Source organism: Amborella trichopoda, chromosome 10, assembly GCF_054954075.1.
Source record: "Amborella trichopoda isolate Santa Cruz 75 chromosome 10, AtrichopodaSantaCruz75HAP2 v2.0, whole genome shotgun sequence".
In the NCBI taxonomy this organism is placed as follows: domain Eukaryota; kingdom Viridiplantae; phylum Streptophyta; class Magnoliopsida; order Amborellales; family Amborellaceae; genus Amborella; species Amborella trichopoda.
The window spans coordinates 45,629,716-45,649,177 of NC_142345.1; the positions used below are offsets into that span (position 1 = coordinate 45,629,716).

The 19,462-nt window shown below is 34.8% G+C and overlaps 2 protein-coding genes across 6 annotated transcripts; one reads left to right on the top strand and one right to left on the bottom strand.

Annotated features, from left to right (window-relative positions):
- Positions 1–444: 444 nt before the first annotated feature.
- LOC18447389 (uncharacterized) lies at positions 445–8,068 on the bottom strand. 5 transcript variants are annotated; one of them, XM_020675651.2, is made up of 5 exons: positions 7,612–7,963; positions 4,975–5,011; positions 4,750–4,871; positions 2,709–2,773; positions 445–809 (listed from the first exon to the last, which is right to left on the bottom strand). In XM_020675651.2, exons 1-4 carry the CDS (start codon positions 7,855–7,857, stop codon positions 2,711–2,713), a joined length of 468 nt encoding a protein of 155 aa, XP_020531310.1. In that variant the 5' UTR covers positions 7,858–7,963; the 3' UTR covers positions 445–809; positions 2,709–2,710. The 5 variants fall into 5 exon arrangements, with proteins under 5 accessions (XP_020531310.1, XP_020531309.1, XP_006857550.1 ...); XM_020675650.2 differs by having other exon boundaries at positions 445–817; XM_006857488.4 differs by lacking the exon at positions 445–809 and adding an exon at positions 1,710–2,113 and having other exon boundaries at positions 7,612–8,068.
- Positions 8,069–15,421: 7,353 nt separating this feature from the next.
- On the top strand, positions 15,422–17,881 carry LOC18447388 (Ribonuclease E inhibitor RraA/Dimethylmenaquinone methyltransferase). The gene is made up of 2 exons (XM_006857487.4): positions 15,422–15,562; positions 17,149–17,881. The coding sequence occupies exon 2, from the start codon at positions 17,181–17,183 to the stop codon at positions 17,682–17,684; it is 504 nt and encodes a 167-aa protein (XP_006857549.1). The 5' UTR covers positions 15,422–15,562; positions 17,149–17,180; the 3' UTR covers positions 17,685–17,881.
- The last annotated feature ends 1,581 nt before the right edge of the window (positions 17,882–19,462 follow it).

The window sequence follows — 19,462 nt, forward strand, 5'->3', positions numbered from 1 at the left end:
TTTGGACCACTAGTTTCCATTATTTTTAATTAGAACACCTACGTACATTCATCTTCAAGATGGATGCTTTACACTTTCTGGATTGCATATGTAGAGATGCAATCTAGCCCACATAAAACAGTTTTCTCTATATTAGGTTAATAATACTAATACTATGAATTATATTATGTTAATATATATTATCTATAATATTATATAGTGCAATGATACAACCGTTGCATGGGATCATTGCTCATATATATATTATATGTTATATATTAAATATTATTAAAATATAATTTATATATTTAATATATAGTATATCGTAAATAAGGAATAGTGAATACGATCACAAAGAATAGTACTCAACAAAAAAAATAAAAAAATAAAAAGTTGAGAGAGTTTGGGTTCCTATGGCTCACTTCAACTTTGGCAGTTTAAAAGAGAAAAGGAAAGGGAAGCTTGTGATAAAATTGAAGTTCCCAGTAATTATCTTTCTGGAGTCCAACATTCTTACAAACAAACGGGGTCCCTCTCAATCTCTCTCTTAAATGAGTTTCTACTGCACTCCAACTTCCTGAAGACGATGATATCGGTCTCTAACTTCCGGACCGGATAACTCTCCTTCTCGCTCGACCTTTCTCTCTCATCCCGACGATGATGATACGCTGGCACTCCCGGCAACGCCACGTGGAGATTGAACGCTTGCCAGTCGGTGCAGTAAGATGCCAGCTGTGACGCGCACGTCCACGTGGATACATCTGGACCCGCCCATCTCACACTGGCAATAGCAATCAGACAAACAGAAACCCCAGAGAGGCTTTGGGGCGCTATTGTCCTTGCAAAATGTTGGAATTTCATTATTACCCAACAATTTTTCATTTAAATGAAAAATATAAAATTGAAGTATTAAACCTATAATTTAGATGCAGAGCACGTGTGATTAAAGCTGAGGAGAAATAAACGAAATTAAAAATCAAACAGTGCTCTTCCAACATGTATGTATTGTATTACACATGGTAAAATATGTTGTTGAGACTTTGATAATTAATTGATAAAAATATTTGTGGCATAGAATTTATGTGGGTTAGGGAGCGAAGAAGCGGACATTCCAAAGCACCCAAAATGTTTTCTACCGAATATCTTTATTTTTATTCTCGTTTTTGATGTAGTGTAGTGATCATTGATCGACCTTTTCCTTGATCTACAGTATCCAATTTTTAATCTCTTCCAAATACGAAGACAAAAATAAAGTTTCCCCCCCTTTCTCATTGTTTCTTAATGTCCTGATCATTGATCGGTCTCTTCCTTAATCTAAATTAAGCTACACCATCCGCTTATTAATATAAAACCACAAATAAATCTCTCTCTCTCTAATCTAATATCAAAACACAAATAACTCTCTCTCTCTCAACTGTATATTTGATTCTATCAATCATCCCACAAGAGAGAGAGCCAAAACAGCCTCAAGCCATTTCTAGAGAGAGAGAGATCCCAAACAGCCTCAAGCCATTTCTAGAGAGAGAGAGAGAGAAAGAGAGAGAGAGAGAGAAAGCAAAAACAGCCTTAATCCATGTCTTTTAAAACTGACCCATAGCCCTTTAAGCATCATCTGACAGTGCTAGCACATGGCCCAAAGATAGCACGCATAAAACATGGCCCTCTCACTTCCTTCGATTCTCTCTCTTATACTCAAAACTGCGATTTCACCAAAAAAGTGAACACAAAAAGAAAGAAAAAGAAGCTCCTTTGCTTAATATTCTACATCTTGTCGTTATCCAGTGCTCATTAAACACATACAACCCTCAAAAATAGAAGAGGGAAAGGGAAAAATATGTCCTTACATGACTTAATGAAGCCAAAACTACTTTATGCCCAAGGCCTGGTCCCACTTGCTGGGAAAAGAGGGAGAAAGAGGATGAAAAAAGAGACAGAAAGAGGAGACTAAGTCTCTGAATAATATTATGAATCAAAGCATCTACACTACACAACGAAGAAAATAAGAGAAACTGATAAGGGTGTCACTGTATTCATTTCTCTTACAAATAAAATCACAACAAACAAAAAAAAGATGATTTTAACAACCAGCGCCTTCGCTTTCTGCCGTGTTCGTTGGGTCCAGAAATTTTGTATTCTATAGGAAAAAATAAAACATAAAAAAGACCAAGGAGCCAACTCAGTCAATTAACACCAAGTTGATCCAATTGACATGAAATTGATCATGAAATTTTGGTCCAGCTATACTCGACAAAATCAGATTTCACTTAAATATTGGAATTTTAAATGAAAATGATTGACATTTTTTCTTTCACTAGGAGAAAATGGGGCTGAAAACAACTCCTTTAAACTTAAATAGCGATCAAATGACTCAATTTAGGACCAAATTGATTAACAGTGGACGTGGTAAAATCTAAGCATAGGCAGCTTAGGAAACTATTGACAGTTCCCAGTGTTGCCTAGGCAGACTCTGCAGTTGACATAGTATTGATATGAATGATCCTCGACCAACCGATCTCTCCAGGACACCATTTAATAGCTAAATTTAGCTGGAACATGCATGGCAATTCATAAAGCGAGAATAAGGAATAGAATTGCTATTTGGATGAATTGAAGCAATGCGATTATGGCTAATTGAGAAAAATAAGGGAAAGAATTCTTTGCTGCTATCCAAAGAAATCGAACCCAAATAAATGAAAATAAAAACGAACTACACGTCCCAGAAACAGTACCTCTAAAAGTTTTCCGGGCTGTCATCCAGTTGCTGCTCATCTTCTATATCGACCTCCAAAATGTCCTAATGAAAAAATCATGAGAATGACACATGCTGAGTTAGAAGACATTTGGTATGACAAAGTAAATTGGAAATGCTCTGATTGTGAAGACATAGGGGAATGATCTCACGTCACCATATCATGGTAATATAATGAAACCAAACTTCTAGAAAATAATATGTGGTATTTGTTTCACCCCAAATTTTACATCTCTTCATCCCAATAATCAATCTCCAATAACTAAAATTTAATTTATGCCCTAGATATGGTCAAAATGTATTGCCTCTAACATTGAATCTAGACCATCCATTTGGCCCTTACAAACTCACAATCATTCTTTTCTTTTAAAATTATTCAACCAATGGTAATAAAACCATCTAAAAAGTTTGGAAAAGAAAAAAAACCTTCTATTGCCTAGATCTAAGCATCTTATATATTAATTGGTCTAAAAAAGCACTTTGTAGGGTGCGCTCAAAATTTCCTACTCTGAAACTTTTGACTAGAAAATAAACTTACAAATCTAAAAGTTACAATATGCTGTTTGAAAGTTTCAAAATGGGTGTATTAGTACTCTTGAATTTCTACTCAAATTGAAACATGATTCAAAAAGTCAAATGAATCTTTTTCATCCTCATTATCATCAAATGAATCTTTTTAAAATATGAATAAAATTTTGAAAGAAATTTGAAATGACAAAGATAACCTTCCTAAATATATGAACTAGTTCTAGTCAAAAGTCATTTTGAACATACATGGGCATTTTAGGCTAAAAAAGTTTTGGAATAGGAGATTTTAAGTTCACATTAATAGTGTTGTAGCCTAGAATAATATACACACACACATATAAGGGAGAATAAATAGGATTGACTTTAAAATTTCTTTTTACTCTCATTTTTAAAAAAAGAAAAAAAAAAAGCCAAACTCACCCCACAAAAAACAGGAAACATCTTTTCTTCTTTCTATCCCTAAATTCTCATCATCAAATCGAATGACTTAGATATGGGTGCGGTTTGTATGCCTAGGCTCTAAACAATCAAATTAGAGCCTACCTTCAAATAGTGTCGAGAAAGGTGGTTTCAATACTGGAAATCTTTATGATAGAATTAAAATATATTTTCATCTTTATTTATAAAGTTTAAAGCTTAAAAAATAGTGTAGTTAGACTGATCTATGAAAACTTGAAGTTCTTGAAAATTGATGGTCCAAAAGTGCGTTACAAAATACACTATTTCCAAAACTTGAAATCCATTTTTTTTCTCATGTCCGTGCATCTTGATCTCGAGATGATCGATTTGAGGATATTTAAGCATCAAAACAACATCTTCTAGTGAAATTTTTTAGGTAGGCCCTAATTTGATTGTTTAGAGCCTCGGCTCTATGTAAACTTTTCCCCTTAAATATTATGATTTGCTATCAAAATAAACTTGCCAAAGAAAAAATCCATCTCAGAGTACAAATCTCTATTATATTTTCTATGAGTCATGATTAAAATAGAAATAATCCATCATGGAGAAGAAATAAGAGCAAGCGAAAAAAAATACTTAATAACAAATCGCTAAAGACTTTCATATGCCAATTATTCCTCCCAAAAAACCTTTTTTAAAAAATCTATAATAGTACTTAGCTAATAAAAAAAGTAAAAAACTAAAGAATTTTTTTTAGAAAAAGGAAGATAGAATATAAAAAAATTGTAGAAGTAATATTGAATCACACAAAATGAAATATAAAAACTTTTTAATCCAACAAAATATTTTTAAAAATAATTTTCATGTAATCATTCATTAGAAGCATCACGCAAAGCACGTGTGATCAGCCAGTAGATATGATAAATGAAAGGAAGATAGAATGAAACGAGATACCCTCCACTCAAAAAGGAGAAAAATGAACAAGTTAATCTCATGATTTTGCATTCACAATTCACCCCCATGTCTATGAAGTTCTATGATTCCATGTGGTTTTAGCACTTCACTTCAATCAAAGTAAATAAGAGATAACTTACAGGAATCCTCTTCTTCAAGTAATTACCAAGCCTCGCCAAAACTGTAGATCGTTTGTGCCAAAACCGACCCTTCAGGCTGAGCTTCACAAAAGGACCATCCAACTCTGCAAGCTCAGCTTCTCCTGAAAACCTTTGTGTACAACAAATTAGAAACCATCTTTCACACCCCAACAATGCCATATCAGAATATTTCACCCAAGAAAAGGAAAAGGATTACATACATACCTGTGATACCGACTGAGGTATCAAAGATTTGTGCCAACTGTAGAGTGAAAACAGAAGAGTTTTCTGTTAATCCACATTAGTCTTAACATCATAATCACATCAATCCAACATATTTTAAAATTTTCAGGTGAGATGAAATAAAAGCACAAGATTGCTGCCATATATGGAGGATATCCATTTTATATGACTAGCTTAGTTAAAAATAAAACGAAAATACAAAAGTATGTTTGAGCATATCTGCATTTGGTCCAATTTAACTGACATATTAACTCTCCATAATAAAAATATGCTGAATAGCTATAATAAGGACGTGCAAAGCTTATCGGTACCTAGTCATCTCAAGCATCATTAGTATCCATTCTTCACACTTCATGAAATAAACAAATCTAAACTTTAGTCTACTCCCTGACATTATTAAAATATCATTATGATATCTTCTGAAAAATGAAATCAAATTATTACAGGCAATCTCCATACAATAATTCACCAACATCTAGTTTAATCAAGCATCTTTAAACCTGAGGTGGATTGTAAAGAAGTTAGGCAGGGCATGACACAACATTTTTCACTTGTGTATGCGGAAGATAGTGGTAATTAAGGACGAACAAGCCTTCATATAAATAGTTTAAGTAACATCATTACGTTTTCTCTTACATGAAGGACTATATTAACCTTTGATACTTATTATCTGCTGTGTTTTCAAGATCCAACAAGGGTAATCCATTCATATCAATAAAATGATGCCCCACTAAAATTTGATCAGAAGTGGAGTGTTAGCAAACTAAACCAACTTAATTCCCCAAGCAGCAACACAAAATTGCAAAGGACCAAGGTGAGAGTATTGATGATCCCTGATCTAGATCTCTCACATAATGTTAGAGTTACAAGTTCATGCATGATAGGAGGCTTTTCTTTTTCCCACTTTTGTGATATTGTACACGGTTTGAGGATTCCTTGCTTGAATATTAGTTTTCAAATTCTATGGCACAATAAAGTTCTCAGTTAAGGGGATTCCACTGTTCTCTTTGGAATATTTAATATAAGCTTATAGAGAGTCAATCAAGCTAGTTGTCCAGAAGATTGATGCCCCACCATTTGGGGTCTATCCTTTATTTGCCAATAGTTTTTTAGTAAACAAAAGTAACTAGAAAAGCACAATGTCAAGCTGAAGTGCAGGAGCTAAAGATGAGTCGCCACCTGTGTGAATTGATTTGGATTCATGCTCTTTCGAAAGAGACAGGAATTGTTCAAGAATGACAATAGAAGTGCAGTAGCATCTAGTCCAGTCTTCCATGACAGAATTAAATGATTAAGGGAGACTACCATCAAATGATGTGCAGCTCAAAAAGAGGTATATTATAAGAACACCTCATATCAAAGCACGGGAAAGATCATTTTCATTTTTCAGAGAGCAAGGAAGGGAATGCTCAGTCCAAATGCTTCACAATTCTTTACCATTGAGGGGCAGTATTCCTTATATTATCAATATTTTGTGTTTATGTACACACTCTCATTCAAGTGAGAGTTGTTCGTTCTTGCTCATTATAATCTCTGATTTAGAACATCTCATTAGTTATTCTCGCACCCTAGATCTAGTAGAGCAAAAAACGAGAAACAAAAAGAAAATAATGGTTTTTACTGCACAAATTTGTGGCCAATCTTGTTTGACTAACATCTATGCATTCTCACCTCACATCACTTCAATAGATTAACGCTACAACTTTATCTAGGCATTGATACACCTCATATAACACGTCTGAGCATTCTTCTCTTTTTTCTTTCATTCTTTAAATATCAGAGTAAAATATATGATCTGAAACTTACCATTGGAGAATTCCTGAAAGTTTTTCTTATATTTCTTCATTTTTCTAATGCCGAGCTTTGGTTAAGTGACTCATTTAATTAAAGTTCCTTAATTATTTAACTAAATCTGTAGTAGTAGCAGCAGTAGCGGTCAATGCTTTAAAGCAAGGACTTGGGTTGGGACTCGCTAGGGCCCCAAGCTCGAGTCAAGCAACTCAACTTAGTTAAAAGTTTAATAAGGACCATCAAGACTTGCAGATCCAATGGTTTTGATTGCGGACTCAGCACCCTTCCCAGTCCAAGTTAAACCCAGGTGGGACATAGTTGGACTCACCGAGTTTTCAGACATTGGTAGCAGCAGTAGTAGAAGAACTGAGCTCTGGATCATTTACCGATGAACTCAGCTAATGCACTGTAATAGAGCTCATAATAGTCCTTCTATGATTATTAGTGATGCAGAGCTCACTTGTACTACTACAAAATTCATCACTTATTCATCAAATCACTGACTCCATTGCAACATTTTCATACATAAATAATGTTCCACAGAAGAAAAAAGCAAATTATTTATACATCAGAGTTCATCGACATTAATCTAAATTTCATTCAACATAGCTACATTGCTTCACAGTGAGTCTTTACAAATATGCCTACATTTTTTATTACTAAATGCGATGGATTTCATGGTTATCAGTGAAACTAAGTTGAAAAAGAATAAATAAATCAGAAAAAACCAATCCCTTTGAGTTCATTTACAACTTGATTTTTTTCAGCATAGTGTAACTTGTCAAACGATCAATAAAAAAATGGATGAAATGATTAATGGTTACTTGCCTCTGATTTGGCATCCATTAAGACTCGGTTAACATTATCTTCAGTTAAATCGAGAGGAAGAAGCTCTGCGTAAAAAACTGGTGACCCAGAAAGCTTTCTGAAATCATGTGAAGGTTTGGGTTTTTGGTTGAAGAGAATTGTTAGGGTTTGGCCTCTGAAACTCGTCTTTGATAAAAATGGGTTTTTGGGAAAATAGGAAGCATTGAAAGAGGAGAGAAGGGTGTTCAGTAACGGTGACGAGGCCATTTTGGGAGGTTTTGAGGTGTGAATTTTTTTTAGGAATATTGCAGGCCATTTATCTGCTCATTTTTTTTTTTTTGGGTTAGAGCACGTCCCGTACTCACTGAAATGTCCCTGTTTGTTCATAAAGTCTCTGAAATACCCCCATTGAGTCTAGGGTCAAGCTCATGTTGTGTCCCCAAATTCAGTAGAGGCAAGGCCTACCATAAAATTTGTTAGAGATGTAACTGAGTATTAGAACTTTATCGTGGCTTGAAAATCTATTTTTATCTTAGTTATAAAATTTGAAAAACCGGATATATATCCTCTAGATAATTTGTTACAAGATATATTATTTTTAAGACTTTAATTATTATTTATTATTATTATTTTTGGACAAATATCATCAAAATTTATTGCTAAATAACAGGGTTACAAGATCTCTACATCATCATCACATAAAATAAATTCTTGATTGACCTCTTTTTAGCAAGTTCATCAGTAAAGGAATTGGCCTCCCTAAAAGTACGATAAAAAGATACTGTCAAGCAATCTATAATTTGCACCAAATAGAACAATATTTTTAAGGAACTTCTTGTTCTTTCTTGCACCATTTAATCATATCCAGCGAATCCCCTTCCACCTTACAATGCATGTCCAGACTTTTAGGGATGAAATAATAGAAACCATGAAATAAAGCCTCTAATTGAACAACGCTAGCATAAGCTACACTAATGGGACTGCATAACCAAAAAGCACCATTCCAATCCCTCACCACACCTCCTATATCTTCAGCAGTTGGGTTATCCAATGAGCTACTACCGAAATTTAACTTAAAACATCCTTGGATTGGTGGACTCCAATGCCCAATTGGCCTAGGCCAGGCAGAATGGGTGAATGCTAAATTAGCGAGACTTTAGTCTCACATCCACCTCAGAAATATCACTTCCCTTCTTAGTGGTAGAAAGCATGCTCCAACAGATATGGGTGATATTATTTAGCACTTTATCAATAGCTAGGACCTTCCCTTCAAATGTTTTTCTATTGCGTTCCTTCCAAACCTCCCACAATATAGCCCCCCTAATAATCTTCTAGATAATCTTCCCTAACTGTGGTAATGTAGGGACCTCTAGTTGGGTGATAATACCCAAACACGCTTAAAGAAGAGCTACACTAAATCTTAATAGTCTAAAAAAGAATCCCCATATATATGAAACAAAACTATAATGAACCAAAAGAAGTGCTCCGAACTCCCTATCATCCTTACATATCAAACAAACATTTGGTAGAATTCTCCCCCTTTTGTTAAGTTATCCATTGTCAACATCTTATTATGTCCCGCTAGCCAAATAAAACACTGCTCCTTATGTGGAATTGGTCATTTCCACACCTGAGCGATTTGTGGCAAAGATGGACACCACTGGTCATTGAATAACATAGCAGACCTCACCAAGAACATTCCATCACTTTCGATATCCCAAACCACCTCATCTTCTATACCTCGAGCAATATACACTTCTTCTAATTGGGTCAAGAAATAAGTCAACTCAGATAAAACATTAGCTGGAATTCTATTGTATGAAATTTGCACATTCTAATGCACTTGTTGTCCCACTATCTCGTAGAATTTGCCACTAAAACTCTAGAAAAAATATCAAGATAAGTAAGCTTCAGTAGACAATCCCTCAACCACTTGTGGTGTCAAAAAGAGATAGAAGTTTCATTTCCCGCACACCATCTCATGTTACTTCAAAGATAAGACTTCCATAAAAATATGTCCTTCCAAAAAGCAGATCAAATCGAATTATCTCTCCCCCCACCTAGCCACATACCAAACCTGTCTATTACATATTTAGCCACAAGAACTTTACACCACAAGTGACCTTTAAGAGAGAGGCTGCACCACCACCATTTACGCTGGAAAGCTTCATTTATAAAGAGAAATTTCTTGATACTCAAGCTCCCTTGTACTTTCAGCATGCAAACTCTCTCTCATCTCATGAGATGATACTTTTTCTCCTCCCTGTAGGATCCTCAAAAGAAATCCCTCATCATTTTTTCTATTCTCTTTACAGCACCACTTGGTATTTTTAAAAGAGACATCTGGTAAATTGGAAGATTCACCAAACATGATCTTAATAATATAGCCCTTCCACCCAAAAAGAGATATTTAGGCTTCCATAAGTCAAGCTTGCTTTGAGCACACTGAATCACCTTATCCCACACCGAGATGGATAATCTAGTATGGGCAAACCCAAGTATGTGACAAGGAATTTATCCACCTTAAATCCTAGAGATGCCACCAGCTCTTCCACCAATTTCTCAACACAGTTAATACCTATCAATAAGGTTTTGGCCAGATTAACTTTTGAACCAATAACTACTTCTCAACACTTCATAAAACGTCCAATATTTTGAATATGCTCCTCATCCACCTCACTGAAAATGAGGGTGTCATCCACATATTGGAGATGTGTAATAACTGAACCTTCTTAACCAATCTTAAATTTGTGGAAGTTTCCCCTATTTACCACATTGCACATCATAAGGCTGAAACATTCAACATACAAAGTGAACAAAAATGGTGAAAGAGGGTCCCCTTGCCTTAGACCTCTAGATCCTTTGAAAAAACATATAGGACATCCATTAATCACGACTGAAAAATGGGCCAAAGAAAGACACCTAAAAATCTATTTCCTCCGGTTTGCCTCGAACCCCATTCTCCTCAAATCTCCAAAATAAGGTTTTATTGTACTCTATCGTAGGCTTTTTCCGTATCAAATTTTATAACTACCTCTGGCTCTTCACCTTCAATCCTAAAGTGAATGCACTCTTGGGCTACCAAAACTACAAACTCTATAGAATCTCTCCCCAAGGGCCCTAGAAACATAACAAATAGATTGTAGAAAGAAAACCACCCTACAATTTCCCAAAGAAGAGACTTCAGGGCATCAGTCTAATCCCCATATTCTTTTTACCCAATCCCCAAGACCAAACACATCATCTGATGGTTGGCAGAAAGAAAGCCACGCAGAGCATTCCTTCAAATCTATAGCCTTCTTTACACACGATGAACTCCATCACCCTACGTGCAACCAGAACTCCAAAGGGTTTCTGGAGATTGGATCCCACGTCCCGTTGGAGTTAAAAATGCATGGTTCAGCAATAAAAAGACAAGACAGACAAGATAAAGCATATTCTGGAAAAAGACAACACATGATATAAAATACATTCTAGGCAAAGAGGTAAACAACATAATCAAAAGATAAGCAACTTACCTTTGCAGTTATAGAGAACTCCATTTCGTCTCTGGTTGCTTTTGAAATACAGAGACAGAAAAGAGAGAGAACGCTCGTTCTTTTGATGGGAATCAAGAGAGAAGAGGATGTACAATATGTTACAAACTCCTCAAAATTACTAGCAAGTTTCTACGTTCTCGTTCGAAGATTCCAAGTCACGCTGACGCTCAGGTACAGGTTTAAATGTTATTTTTATCTGTCTTTTTTTCTTTTGTATTTTTTATTAGAAAAAAGAAAGATAAAGATATTTGAGAAAATTATGAAGATTTTTTATACCACCTCCCCCCCCCCCACCAAATATTTTTTCATTCTTTATCTTTCTTTGAAGGCAAACCATCACATTCTTTATCTTTTTTTTTCATAGAGTGGATTGTATGGCTAGCTAGCAATGATGAGCACTGGCAATGTACATTTCAGTTGTTATGATTAAAATTTTAAATATGGCGAAAATATATTTTATATTTTGAAAAATAAAATTTAAGAATTAAAGTTACTAACTTCAACGAAGTTATTGAGTTCCAAAATAAGAGAAAATGTATATTTATGGGCGCCTGAAATTGTTTGCTTTTTAATTCCAATAAAAAAAATTGATTTGTTAATGGGACAGTCCATTAAATTCTCTATGAGTTTGATGATTTTGCAATTTGAGTGGTGTTTGGCACTCCAGCAACAATGCAAAGTCAGATACCTACTCTATTATTGCATGCTCATAGCTATCTTATTGTATCTAATTCTATATGTTCAGTTATGCTAATTGATCAATGCCTCCAATATGCATGTTTCCTTGGAGAGTGAGATTAAAGTCCAATTTGCTGGTTTGTCTCTCTAACTTGGTGTGAGAGTCAATGACTGGTAACACTTAGTCTAGAAAGCCCATGGAAGTCATATGAAGAAAAAAAGAAAAGTAAAGAAAAGAAAAACCCCTTGGAAGTCAAAATGTAAAAGAAAATATTTATATAAGTTTTCAACTTTATATTATTACAGCAAGGTGCACCTAAAAAATCCTATAGAAGAGAGTGTTTCTGGCGTTGGAGAGCCAATCGATTATCTTGACCTGAAGATGATGAACATGAAGAAAAAAAAGAAGAATTTTAAATAAAAAAAATAGCGCATCTTGTAAAAAGTTATCTGCCCTGTCTATTTTCAAGATTTTAAAGTATTTACTTATCTGTTCGATATGCATTATTTTTAAAAAATTTAATTTTATAACTAGAGATGAAAATATATTTCAAGCCATCGTAAGGTTCTAGAACATCTCTAAGGAAATTTTAGATGCCTCATCCAAATATAGATGAGGTATGTATATCAACAGCATATGGTGGAACCTCTAAATCCATGACACAATGTTGTAACAGTATTTGGTCTTAGGCTTATTAAACATCACTTGTGAAGTTGGGATATTAATACAATAGGACAAATGCCCACTAATTTGGCAAAAAATGGAGTGTGTGTGTGAGGAGGGCTTCTTTGTGATTGCTCATCTCTTTGTAATTGGTTATGGGTTTAAGTTTTGTGAATCATATTGTCAACAAAGTACATGGAGCCAAAGAACTTTCAATGAAAATAGTTGCAACTTCTATTAATAACATTTTGTCATATTTTGGAGAAGTTGAGCATAGAATTGCCGCGGGAAACTATCCGGGTATAGGGGTGGCAATAGGTCGGTTTGGGTTTTAATCCGGCCGAACTAGACTTAGATCCAAAAAATTACTATGAGACGCCGATCAGACCATAGAGCCTGTTACAAGTGCATGTTGTGCATGTGGCCATTGGTAAGGGTGTGTCAATTGAATAGACTTTTTGATTGGGTGAATAGAATCTTTGGATTCTTTAAAGTAAATCATTGTGTTTTTTTAGTTTGTGCGAGACACATGGGCTATGAGACGCTATGACCAATAGGTTAAAAATTGGATCGGCGCTTTGGATTGGGCACTCCAAAAACTTTTCGGGATCGGTGAATTGGCAATCTGAATCAGGAGTCAGTCGAACCAGACGGAGTAAGCTTTAAAAAAATCTCAAAAAATTATTAAAATTCATTAGAAATGTTGTTTTTTAATAATCCAATAAGAAATGAGAGCACTACATTATTAACTTTTATTTTTTTCCATCAATAATGTAAAAACTTAGTTTTTTTGGATCTCGATATATCATTGGATTTGGATCGTTTGAACGATATCTGATCCAATTTCGATCTTGATCGAAGATTTTTCAAACACTGATTACGACTATGAGCTTCTTTTTTTATTTTATTTTTGGCTCTTTTTTTGTCTTCATTTGGTATCATTGGCCATTGATTTAAGCAATTAACTTCACCTTTATGGAGAGAGAGGATACCAAAGTAGAGAGAGAAAGTTGCACTAGAAAAGGGTGTGAGGTGAAATATTTATGGGTGAGGTTTGTATAAAGCCTAGGCTCTAAATCATTAAATTAGAACCTACCTACTTTCAAAGAGTGTCAACAAATGCAGTTTTAATATTGGAAATCTCTGTGATGGCTTTAAAATATATTTTTATCTTTATTTATAGAGTTTAAAGATTCAAAAATTGTGTAGAGCGACAGATCTATAAAAACTTGAAAATCTTGAAAATTGACGGTCCAAAAACACGCCACAAAATATACTATTTTCAAAACTTGAAATCATCTTGATGTCGAGATGATCAATTTGAGGATATTCGGGCATCAAAACAACCTCTTCTAATGTGAGGTAGGCTCTAATTTGATTGTTTAGATCCTCGGCTCTATATAAACTTTTTCCAATGTTAAATGTTGATGGTTTGCAAAATTTTCCCTTCACAATAGCACATGTATATCACTTTCCCTTAAGCTTGAAATATTCTTGCTTGGATGCGATTTTAATTGTGATTACAATCTCAATCCCAAAAATAAATTCTTTAGCAAATAGGATTTCGGTTTTTTTTTTTGGGTAATTAAGTGGAGGTAATTAAGTGGAGAAGACATGTCCATTTTTCAAATAGTTTAGGAGTTAGTTTTTTAAGGTGTTGGTGGGTGCTATTAGTGGGAATGAGAACTACAATGTCGTGACTAAGGTGTGGGGTGCAACCACCACAACCCCGTCCCTTTCCCTCGGATTTAGGTTTCCAATGCTAATAATTCTCAAGATAGAATATTCTGTATCTTATATACAAAATATTTACCCTTTAGATAAAGTATTGATTAAAATGAGAGCTTCCCTTCTAATATATATTCCCAACTAACTTAACGACGAGGGTGTTTGTCAAGATATATCCATTAAATTAGGTAAGAAGCATCTTAAAAAGATACTTTGCCCTAGACAATCTCTTTATGCTGTCCTACTCTATTTCAATGTCATGTGTTCTTCCCATGACTCGAAGCTTAAATTATATAAAATACATAATAACTATATATACTCCCATAATATTTTATCTCAGGCCAAAAAAGTATCTTCTTTATTGACATTCTCTACTCCATTTTTTAAGTCCATCTCTATGGTTAATTGCATGGCCTCTTTTCACCTTATTTATAACTGGAGACCGGTCGATGGGTCCACCTGACGAGTCGACCTAACACAAGTTTAGGTCAGGCATGTCGGGTCGGGTCCTAGGCGTTATCAGGTCAGGTAGGGTCTAAGTAGAGGTCTAACCGATTTGACTTGGTATTTATATGTAATATAGGTATTTATATAATATTATTTATAAGAAAAAAATTTAAATAAGGCTGCAACCCTAAATGAAGAATTAAGGTGCACTTAAAAATTCCATCTTAAAAAGTTTTTTCGTAGGGCATCTTGCAACACATTATCTAAGACCGTCTGTGTTCAATATTTTCATGTGTTTATAATTATATTTGATTTGAACCATTTTTTAATCTAAAATTTTATAATTAGAGATAAAAATAGAATCAGAGGCCATCCTAAGAATTTTTTACACCAAAATTATATCTTATGATAAAATTTGGCTGTTCACCTTATGTTGATTGTTTAGGGACGCAAACTAGACTCTTATTTATGTATTACAAGATATAGACAATAAAATTTATTTATTTATTTATATATTATTAGATAAGGTTTTAGAAGAAAACAAAATTTTCTTTTATCTAAATTACCCGACCTCACAAGTTAGGTCCAGGTCCAACGACCTGAGCTTGACACGACCTAGCGGGTTGAATCCGGGTTCAGCAACATGACCTGGGGACTCGGACCCGACCAGACCCGTTTACTTGTTGGGGTAAGTGGTGCCATATTGTAGTTTACACTTGGATCTTTGTTACAAATGGCACTAAAAAAAAGGCAACTTTTCGATCCCCATTGAAAAAGGTACAAGACTACCGCATGATTTCTTCGTTGGCTTTTTATAGAGGTTCATCAAGTAGCCCCAATTGGGGTTCATAATTTTTGAAGATCAAGGGCTTTCTACTTATTGGGTTTCTTCCCAACTGGTTCTGTTTCATCAGAGGTGAGATTTTCTTTAACATCCCCCCTTTTTTTTTTAATTTCTATTTATAATGCAAGAATGGGTTTCTGGCTAGTTTTGGTTTTTGTTGAATTTCTATCTTATATAATCCATCACCTATAAGAAATTGCTTTCACACTGGAAGCTGGTAAATGTTTCTCAAGTTTTATGATACATTTATGCTTCATTGCCTTTTGTTTCTCTGGTTGTTCTGCTTTATTTCTGCTATTTTATGTGATTTATAAATGTTGAATTTTTGTTATTTGTTTTCTCAATCATTCATTTGGTCCTCTGTGTGTGTAATTTTTAATAAAACCTCAGAGAGAGAGAGAGAGAGAGAGAGAGAGAGAGAGAGAGAGAGAGAGAGAGAGAGAGAGAGAGAGCTTAGAGTTACATGCATGCTAGTTAATTCAGAAGCTATCAGTGCTTCATTTTCTGACTAATTATATGCTATGGGAATCTATGCAGTAAGAGATTCATGCCCAAATTAAGGCAAAGGTCACCATAAAATTTGAGGGAGACACTCATTTTTCTGGCACTAACAAACTTGCTGTTTAATTAAATCAAGTGTAGATCATTCTATATTAATGCTCTAGGCTCTGTTCACATCCTTGGTTTACAATCCTGCATATTGGTTTAGCTTTTCACAATACCCACCCAAAAGTAAACAAATAACTACATAGCTATCATCCATGGAACTAACAGAGTAGAAAACTCAAAACCAGCATGAAAAACGAATAAACAGTACGACAAGAGACTTAGTTAAGAACAAATGTAGAATCTAGTTCACGAAGTGCAAAGGCAATTTTTTTTTTAGCGTATAGGGATATAGATAACAGTGTCAAATAAGCTAAATCCTAAATCTGACTATATAGACACGACTTGTCTATATATTATGTACGTTGGAGGAGGTTAGATTTTAGGTGACAATAGGTATTTCTTTAGTGAGATTTCAACAAAAACAAGATTAGAAAGTGTCAAACACAAATTTCATGTCCTTGGTGAGTGGACACGAGCCAAAAACCATGGACACATATCCATGTTACATAGATGTAAATCCATAAGCATCTTGATTTCTAAAGTCTGGAAGTTTATGCTCTGATAATCTCACAAGGAATACTAGCAACAAGGTGAAGAAGGGGCTTTGGCTTTGTGCTATTTCTTGTTTTTCCTTCCCCCCCCCCCCCTTCGTCTTTTGCCCATCTCTCTCTCTCTCCCCTCTTCTCCTTCTTCTTCTTCTCTCTCTCTCTATTAATTATCTTGGATGGGATGGAGGACAAAGTTGAGGTGCAAACTCTTGACCTCCCTCAAAAAAACCTTGTGTTAACCCATCGAACTTGAGGCCATTGGACTGTCTCTCAAGGTTTGAAACTTTGAATATTAAGATTAAGGAAGGCTCTGGACTTGGTTACTAGCATTGTTACCTGGCAAAATCCAAAAGAAGTCCAAAAATCGGCCTACCTGTATGTTTTAATTTATTTTCTGATTTGCTTTTACCATCAGCTTGTCCTTTGCCACTGTTAAATAGTTAAATCCTTTTTTTATACCTATCAGTTTCTAACACAGAGAACGACTTTTTCTGTTTCTAGTGATAAACTTCCGAGGTGGTTCTCAAGCTTCCATGGCCACTCCTTTGGCAACCGCTGAAGCCTGTGATGCAAATATTTCACTCATAGCGAATGGAGAGCTGAGAGTTCTTCAACCAATTTTCAAAATCTACGGCCACTGTAGAATGTTTGCAGGGCCCATTACCACTCTTAAGGTTTTTGAAGACAATGTGTTCGTTAGAGATCTTCTTGAGACAAGGGGAGATGGAAGAGTACTGGTTATAGATGGAGGAGGAAGCATGAGGTGTGCCATAGTTGGGGGCAATTTAGGACAGTTGGCCCAAAATATGGGGTGGGCAGGCATTGTGGTTAATGGTTGCATAAGGGATGTTGATGAGATCGATGGGTGTGATATAGGGGTGAGAGCCTTGGGATCTCACCCTTTGAAGTCCAATAAGAAAGGCGTGGGTGAGAAGCATGTGCCAATTTCCATTGCCGGTACGTTGATTCGTGATGGAGAATGGTTGTATGCGGATAGTGATGGAATTCTGATATCAAAAACAGAGCTCTCAATATGAAATCCCTGAGCTGAGAGTCGATTGAATAACCTCTCCCCTTCCTAAGCTTATGTTGTTTTTTCTGATTATGTAATAATCACATCCCTATCAAGGGGCAGTAATCTCAGGTCCCTAAGAACTCATCCATTTGGTGCGTTTCTCAGATATGTCAACTGTTGAAGATTGAGGCATTTTAATGTCACTGAATTTTATCGTTACATCATTAGAGTTCTGCCTGATGTCTGTAGTTTAAACTAACCGGACTTTTTCTTTGTTTGAATAAACATCTAGGTAGCATAGACATGCATGTCCATAAGTTTTTAATATAAACCAACATACCAAGGACATGACATTCAGACCAGCACTAAACACTAAACATTTCTTATTAACCTTTCTTGTTGACATCTCCTTTTTTAAATACCATATAACACTCAGGACCAGGCACTAAACACTTCTTATTAGCCTTTCTTGTTGACATCTCCTTTTGAAAATACTCAATGCCAACAAAATCTTAACCTCCCCGTAAAAACACATGTTATGAATAGGCCAATGTCTGACAAGTTATGGTTGGCATTCATGTTCTCCGACACTTATGTTACCATCAGATGCTTCTGCACCGATATGTTTATTTGCACCATAGATAATCCACCCGGATCATGGTGAATGTTGTAATATAACACGTGTTATGAGATAACTGCACTTAATCAAGAAAGAGAAAAATCTTGTATTGTGATGCACCAGTGTGATCCCAAAGTACCAATAAATTCACTCTGGTTTTTAGCTGTACCATTCTATTATTTTGGCTGTACTCACTGAATGTCTTGTCAAACAAGTTATGCTCCACCTAATCTTAATACAAGACATGCTATGAAACATAGATAAAATACACAGACGAATTGTTTTAAAATGCGTCCGAATGATGCATTATGCGCGACAATAATAGTGATCATTGTTTCATGATAAAATAGTAAAAATAAATAAAAAAAACATTTGTGGGAAATTTCTCTTGTTCTAAATTGTTGGATTGCTTCTGATCTTGGTTGGGTTGTCGACTCGGATTAGCTTGGGCGAAATCCAAATGATCAAAATTGTGTTATTTGTCTCTTTGTGGAAATATTTATTATTGGGAATGTCAAAGCATAGGCCTACCGGCAACCAAAGAAATTATAAAGGAGATTAGAAAATACATGAATATATATATATATATATATATATATATATATCGGAAAAGATGGGATTAGCCCATTAGCTAATATGAACATATGAGTTAGTAGGCTAATCTCATCTTGAATCTGGGCCAATCTGACGAAATCACGGATGTGTGGTAGTATTTGAATTTTAGTTATTTTTTCTATAAATCCAAATTACTTGAAATTTTTGGCATGTGTTCATAAAAATAGGTGAATCTTCGAAAAATATCAAAAAAATATTGTACATGAAATAAATTGACCAAAATACCCCCAAAAGTTTCAAGGGGTATTTTGGTTATTTTTTCACGAATAAATTTTTTTATATTTTTTATTAGGTGCGCCTTGATGAGAAGAATACATGTCTAAAATTTCAAAAGATTTGAATTTGTAGAAAAAATTAAATTAAATTCAAGCACTACCGAACATCCGTAATCATCAGATCGGTTCAGATTCAATTTGAGCCGTTGGGCTCATATATTCATATGAGCTAGTGGGATAATCTCATCTTTTCCCATATATATATATATATATATATATATATGAAATTTAATTATTTGATAATGATGTCTCATCAAAAGTTGGTAGGAGGCAAAAAGTGACTCCAAAAGG

Excerpts from the sequence above, each read along its gene's own strand:
- LOC18447389 (XM_020675651.2), bottom strand. The coding sequence starts at position 7,857 with ATGGCCTCGTCACCGTTACTGAACACCCTTCTCTCCTCTTTCAATGCT. Across the intron at positions 5,012-7,611 it reads TAATGGATGCCAAATCAGAG|TTGGCACAAATCTTTGATAC; the intron begins GCAAGTAACCAT and ends TTCACTCTACAG. Across the intron at positions 2,774-4,749 it reads ACTTGAAGAAGAGGATTCCT|GACATTTTGGAGGTCGATAT; the intron begins GTAAGTTATCTC and ends TTTTTTCATTAG.
- LOC18447388 (XM_006857487.4), top strand. The coding sequence starts at position 17,181 with ATGGCCACTCCTTTGGCAACCGCTGAAGCCTGTGATGCAAATATTTCA.